The sequence below is a fragment of the Erpetoichthys calabaricus genome, chromosome 10, assembly GCF_900747795.2.
Source record: "Erpetoichthys calabaricus chromosome 10, fErpCal1.3, whole genome shotgun sequence".
NCBI classification, from domain to species: Eukaryota; Metazoa; Chordata; class Cladistia; order Polypteriformes; family Polypteridae; genus Erpetoichthys; species Erpetoichthys calabaricus.
Window position 1 is genome coordinate 103,122,162 of NC_041403.2, and position 7,603 is coordinate 103,129,764.

General features: G+C 38.5%; 1 protein-coding gene across 1 annotated transcript; it reads right to left on the bottom strand.

Annotated features, from left to right (window-relative positions):
* Nucleotides 1-1,212: 1,212 nt before the first annotated feature.
* LOC114658418 (potassium channel subfamily K member 9-like) lies at nucleotides 1,213-6,802 on the bottom strand. The gene is made up of 2 exons (XM_028810493.2): nucleotides 6,510-6,802; nucleotides 1,213-4,013 (listed from the first exon to the last, which is right to left on the bottom strand). Exons 1-2 carry the CDS (start codon nucleotides 6,790-6,792, stop codon nucleotides 3,094-3,096), a joined length of 1,203 nt encoding a protein of 400 aa, XP_028666326.1. The 5' UTR covers nucleotides 6,793-6,802; the 3' UTR covers nucleotides 1,213-3,093.
* Nucleotides 6,803-7,603: the final 801 nt, after the last annotated feature.

Consider the following 7,603-nt stretch of genomic DNA (forward strand, 5'->3'; position numbering starts at 1 on the left):
TTCATACTCTTACTGTACTGATTCTTCCAAAAGAAAAGTGTAAAAAAAGAAAAGGGAATAAATGAGAGGTAGTTCTACTACAGAGAGAACCCACTGTTTTGATTTTTTTTTTTTCAGAAAAGAAGGTATGTTAAAAGTAATGACTTTGCAAAGGCTAGCACTAACAGTGAGGTGGCTATGGCAAGAGGTCTTGTGTGCATGTACACTATTAAACATCTCGGCAATGAGTACCTTTACCTCTGGATTCAGGTGTAACACACACTATGTACTTTCAGAACTGGGAGATTTTGATGGATAAGTTTGTATGCCTATTTGGGGTGATTTTCCAGTGGTCTGAGTTTGACAATTTATTTATTTATAATTTCTGCTTTTATTAAACAGAAGCCACCCTTCAGACCATGTTGTAAATGTTTCCAAACAGTTAACATGTGTATGCCAAAGCCATGGGAATAGTAGAGAAACCCTCCACCCCATTTCTCTAAGAATGTGGAAGTGGCAGGAAAGCAAAAGATCACTAAGCTTTTTGGAAGATCAAAGGCCAAATATTAACATATATATAATATATTAATTACATAGAAGCAATATACAAATGTTCAAAGCTGTACACAGTATGCTTTCATATGTGCAACATCAAACTGTGTCCTCTCCCATCCTTCCACTCCTGCGCGCACCTGGACTACTAGACTCCACCTTTCCACAGGAAAAAGCCAGGTCACAACAGGAATTTCTTTTGTGGTGTCACTGGCTAAGCAGTTTGGGCTACATGACACTGAGGAATAGGAGAACTTCCCTGTTCTGTGGTTGGTACAACTTGTAAGCTTCAAGCAGCACGCTTCCATGAATGCAATGTCAGGCTGAGCTCTCTCCTAGCCAAAAACTCCTATTAACATCTGGAGTACAACAGTCCACCCCTACACTGGGCAAAGTTGGGTTACAACACCATTTGTGTAGGTTCAGGAATTTGCTCTGTGGTAGTACCAGCTAAGTGTTTCAGTTCGGGTTACACCACACCAAGTAACATAAGAACATCCCTACCCTGTGGATAGCACAACTTCTAAGCATCAAGCAGCATGCTTCCACGTATGCAACATCAGGCTGAGTTTCCCTCCCAACCCTCCACTCCTATACTGTACATACATGGACTAACCCACTGTACCCCTGTGCAGCTTCACAACACCATTTGTGCCTGTCCAGGAATTTGTGCAACATTGGTTAAGCGTTCCAGTTTGGGTTACATCACAGTGAGCAATAGGAGAACTACTCTGTTCTGTGGATGGTACAATGTGCAAGATTCAAGCACCACATATCCACGTGTGTAACGTCGGGCTGAGTTCTCTCCCAGACCTCCACTCTTATAAACACCTGGACTACTACACACAACCTCTCAACAGGATGAGGCTGGGTCTCAACGTCATTTGTGTAGGTCCAGGAATTTGCTCTGTTGTGTCACTGGCTATGCGTTCCTGTTTGGGTTACATCATACTGAGTATTAGGAGAACTCTCCTATGCTTCAAGAAGCACAACATCGGGCTGAGTTTCTTCCCAACTCTCCACCCCTGTACCTGCCTGGACTTCCACACTGGAGTTCCACGGGGCAAACAGCGTTCACAATACCATTTGAGTCGGTTCAGGAATTTGCTCTGTGGTGTCTCTGGCTAAGACTTCCAGCTCAGAGTACATAGAAGCTATTACATCACACACTTCCCTGTGTGTAATGTCAGGATGAACACTCTTCCTGCCCTGGCTACTCCATACTCTTGGAGTACTGCAACAAAAGTGCTTCGTGTGCTCTTAAGCAGCCCTCAAACCAATAAAACAAAGGATGTTTATGGTAATAGAATTTCCTACGCCTTCTCTCATTTTCTGAACCTGATGTATTATAGAGCACAATTTTATCCAAATGTCTGTCAACCATGTGTAATTATACTGTAGTTACAAGCAGTTTTGGAAAACATAACCAGATATTGGAAAGCATTTTATAAACATCATAAGGGAGAGGGCAGGAGTGCGGTTAATTCTATAAAGCAGGAAGAACTTTAAAAAGCTAAAGACAGAGTCAAATGTAGAAACAGGCATTTTGGTATCAAAGGACAAATGCCAAAACTGTAAGGTTAAAAATGTTTATAAAAGTTCATGGTACTGATTTACAGGAAATCATAATACCATCAGTTTTGTTTCAACATTTAGTTAAGTAAAGTGCTTTGTATTAAAGCTTAAAGAGACCTCACAATGGTAAGGATACATTCCTTGCCTTGTATAAGCTGACAGTTCACCATACAAGTACTAAAATGTCAGTAAGCAACCTTATTTTATCTGCTGTTTCTCAGTCTACTGTTCAGTAGGAGATGATTTCAAAATGTGCATTTGTTTAATTTTAATTACAGAATATTGTAGGGTAATCCTTGGGGGGTTCTTACTCAATAATACTCTACCACTGACTTGTTGGCTAGTTAGTGATATACACTCTTTTAAATTTACCTTCTTGAAGTTATTCCGAAAATGTAGAAAGGTGAAAGGTCTAGAACTGTGCTCAGCCCACCTTTGATTGGCAGGGAAAGCTAAAAGTGCAGCTCAAAGAATAACTGAGAATCCCAACTGGCTGGCACCTCCAAGATTTATATGGCACTTGCCAATGAATTTCCTTCAGAAAAACATTAAAGAGAATTATCACAGTTTTTTCTCAATATTTCTTGCATCCCCCAGAACAAAGTGTAACTAAATTGATGCCATATATCTACTAGATAGAATTTATAGCTCATTTTCATGACTGCTGCTGTCTCTTGTGACTCTTTTTTCTTGCACAACAGTCTCTGTTTCTGGGCAGCTGCCTTGATGGGCGAAAGAAGAAATAAGTGGCAAACTGTATAGACTGTACTGCGTGTGAGACAAGTTATCAGTACCAGTTATCTGGGGGGAAAAAATGATCTACAGAGCCTCCCAGCACTCATCTTGCTAAAAGTAAACAGTTCCTTCGAACTAACTGACCCGTTCTGTACAAAGTCAAGAAACTCATATTTGGCATGATAACCAGTTCATGGCCTAGATATAATAAAGGTATTGGACCTCATACGTATCCATATACTGTTACAATGCTTATATGGATTTTCTTCGGGTCCTCAGGTGCTCCCCGAGACTGTAGTGACCTGGCGATAGTGTGCTGCCGGGTGAAGACAAAGTTGTATTGTCCCTTGTGCTTAATGAAATACCATCAATCTTGTAGGAAATTGAATTGTAGTAAATTGAATTAGTATGGCAACTCAAATGTTCCTGATGTGATCCAGGGGGACTATCACAATTCTGAGAACGGTAGCATATGCAGGAGCAAAATTTTCCAATCCTGGATTCAGGCTTCAAAGGACGTTGTCTCTGCATGTCTTCTTGATCCTCCTTGACCAATGGAAGAAGGTTAGTACGGCTGGTCCCTTCCTCCATAGGCAAGAAAAGAGTGCTGTGGCTCCTGCCATCTTCCCCCATGCTCAATGCAATCATATCTCGCTCTCTTTTTATTGAGGCGCGTTCCTCTGCATCTCTTCTTTCATCTTCTGAGTTCATGGTCAGAAAACGAAGGACCACCAAATTAAGAAATGCTCCGATCACAGTCAGCCCAACAAGAATGTACATAAAGCTGAAGGCCACATAGGGCGTTTTTTCTTGAAGGTCCTCCTTCTTTTGGAGAGCTACAAAATCCCCAAAGCCAATGGTTGTGAGTGTAATAAAGCAATAATAGTAGGCATGGAAGAAAGTCCAGCCTTCAAAGTGAGAGAAAGCAGTCGCCCCAATGCAGAGTGTCCCAATGCAGGAAAGAAAGCCAACCAACACCATATTCTCCATTGAGACCTCTGTCCTCCTCATACCTAGACAGCTTTTGACTTTCTTTAGCAGGTACCGGACAAATGTGTTCATCCTCTCACCCAAGCTCTGGAACATTACCAAAGTAAGTGGGATCCCCAGCACTGCATAAAACATACAGAACACTTTCCCAGCATCTGTTCCTGGAGCAGCATGGCCATATCCTTAAAAAAGGAAAATAAAAGCAGTAAATGAAATCTTATGGACTAACTAAATGTCATAAATGTCAACAAAATTACTCTGCAATTTGTCAGACATTTACAGAAATTAACAAGAAGCTTTGCATAAATTCATATTAAAACACTCCTTTAAGGAAATGTTGTATCTGATTAAAATTGTAAATATATTGTACTATTTTGTCTGTTCATCAGATCAGATATTCTTATTCAATTTGTTGTTTTTTACAACAGTTAGTTAGTTTATTGCATTTAGATATTCTTACGGGTACTTCTGTAACCTTCAGAAGATTGATTACAGTTATAATGAATGTCACAAATACACAGTAAAGTAATAGATTCGGTATTAAGGTGTAAAGCTCTGAACATCTGTGGTTTTGTAGATTTACAAAATGGCAGACACAACAAGCTGGACCTGATTTGTTGAAATGTTACGTTGCTTTAAATGTAAACCTGTGGCACAACTAGGTAGATATGACCAGAATCTGATGTATCATACTTCCACCAACAATCCATTTGTTATATGGAAACAGCTTTCTCTTAATATTATCTAAGCCAGAGGTTCTCGCATGTGTTTGTGGGGCTGTTGTATGTTATAATATTAATAATGTTCTTGAGATTCTGTAAAGTCTTAACTTCCCTTTGTAGACCAATAAAGTCTATCTATCTATCTATCTATCTATCTATCTATCTATCTATCTATCTATCTATCTATCTATCTATCTATCTATCTATCTATCTATCTATTATCTATCTATCTATCTATCTATCTATCTATCTATCTATCTATCTATCTATCTATCTATCTATCTATCTATCTATCTATCTATCACTGAGTACATTTCAAATCTATCTATAATTTTATTATTCGTATTCAAATGAGGAAGGTCAAATGTTTAGAGTCAAGTCATTTTAGAAAACAATTCACTTCTTGTGCCAGTTAATTAAAATAAGAATACAGTATGTTTTCTATATGTGAAAATATTTTTGCTTCCTTGTCTTGCATTTGTTTGCAATGTTATTTCATTACTAACACTCGTCTGTTTTGGGCCACAGGAATGCTGCACAATTCATGCTCATCCAAACTCTTACTTCCAGATTTCTCATAACAAACATACAATTTCTTTATCTCTTATATATCTATTTTGTCCAAAGAATTCTTCATAAACCCTTTTAAATTTCTACTGCAATACATTTTAGTTAATGTTTCACACATTTTTTTCTGGTGGTTCCTGAAACAATATAATATAATATAATATAATATAATATAATATAATATAATATAATATAATATAATATAATATAATATAATATAATATAATATAATGGATACATGCACATGATATTATATGCAAGATGTATGTAGAGTATATATTCCCAATGTTATATGTCAAACTGGGTGCACACTATTTAAAGATGATTTCAGAAATGGATGAATGAATGGAAGAATTCTTTTTGCAATGCATTACATGAATGTGTTAATTGCAAGAGAAGAGAAGAACAATAAACATTTTTGTTAGTTTGTCATTAACAGTATATATGTATGTATATGTAACTGTCTGTCTGTCTGTTGATGAGAGTCAGATAAGTGTGAATTAATAAGCTTATCACTGCACATCTTATTACAATTCACTGGATTGTATTTACTGTACTCTGTATGCTGGTACTTGTGTAGAATTTTTTGTTAGGCACATTAAATAAATGTGTTGATTGTAAAAGCAAGCAGAAGCAATTAGTATTTTTGTTATGCTTTAATTGTTATTAACAATATCTATCTATCTATCTATCTATCTATCTATCTATCTATCTATCTATCTATCTATCTATCTATCTATCTATCTATCTACATTTCTGAAGGATTGGGACATGTGGACAAGTGTGCACTAATAAGCATATGCTGTACATTTTATCACTATGCACTGGCTGAATTATTTAAATATAAGCAAAGCTGGGCTTAGTTCTTAATATACCGGGTAGACCACTAGAGAGATGAAAAGGATAAAATAAAATTTCAGAGAAAGGAGGCAGTGGACTGCATCAATGCACAACACAGAAAAGACATAAAAAGTTGATTGGTTTACATTAAAATGTAGTAATGGAAATGTACAAATTCACAAAAAATAATTGTATCCGCTTGACGAGAGAAAAATCCTCATGACCAGCTTTACGCACACACAAAAGATGTGTGAAGATGTGTAACACACTAGAGGGAAGGGAGTTACTGTTCTATTTTTGGAGGCGAGTGTTTGTCTCTGCTTCTGATAGATTTGCTCTTATTGTATTAACACATTTTCCAGCCTAAGCAACAGGCAGGCAGTGCCTGAAACATCACGGTGTTGCGCTCTGCACGCCTGTCTGATCGTAGAACGGATTTTGATACGAGTTATAGCGCCAGACTCGCGCAGCTCCACGCCCTCCACACCTCACAGGTCTGCTCAAAGCCGGGGCTCTTCCACGAGAAGAAAGACAAGTAACTCGCCTTACCTATGGTAGTGATAACTGTGATGGCAAAGTAAAACGAGCCCGCGAATTTCCACTGCCTGCCGGCGCGGTGGGGCTCAGCTTGCAGAACCACTCGCTCGATCTCCCGATAGTCGTCTTCTGAGAAGCGATACTTCTTCTTCATTTCGTTGCGCTTGAGCTCCAAGATCCTTTTCCGAGAACTCTCGGATTCGGACTCCAGTGCATCGAAGACTGCGGCTCCCACCAGCAAGTAAGAAAACATGCAAAGGATTAGCGACAGAGTCCGTACGTTCTGCTTCTTCATGCTGGCGGTAGGGAAACTAGAATGGGAGGAGGTAGGGAAGGGAGGGGTGGGGGTACAGGTGGCGTGGCGCCGCGCTCTGCATCGTCGCCTAACGCGATAAGCCAGAGGGCTGGAGCCAAGGCATCTGACAATTTATAGCTAGTAAAGTGGAACACGTTCTGTCATGATTAAGATTTCTTAACCTGTTTGGGATTTAGGATGTAGTACAAAAATGCTCAGTAATTACTGTCCCATCGGCATCAGGATCACGGAGATTTTCTCAAATATTTTCATTTTCGTGCTTCATCCTTCGGTGTAAACGCAACTTTGTGACCTGATACAATCCTGTGACACAGTAGGTTATTGTACCATATATGCAATTACATTTTAGTAAATGATTATCTTTATGTAATGAATGCATTTCATTTTCACCATGGTTTGTTTTTAATTTGAAAAGTGAATATTATGTGGTGTTTATTGGTATTGTCATGCAGTAACTTGTCATCCGAAACTATTTCCGAAATTACTACATCAAAGTACAGAATGTTATTTCACTCTCAGCATTCATGAAAAAGACACAAATCCAAACGTGTACATTTTGCAGAAGACAGAACAAGTACAGGATGTTGCTTTAAAAGAGGAGCCCTAAGTCCCTGACATATAACCTTCATTATCAAATCATCCAGGCGTACAGTACACCTCAGCAAAAATGCACCGGAACATGTAGAAGTCTGCAGCGATTTAGCAATTTAGATTTTTAGTGCGATGTGACCAATGGCTTTGACAAGTATTCAGTGATACTAAATTAAATTGCGGTCGAGTTGTGAACAAT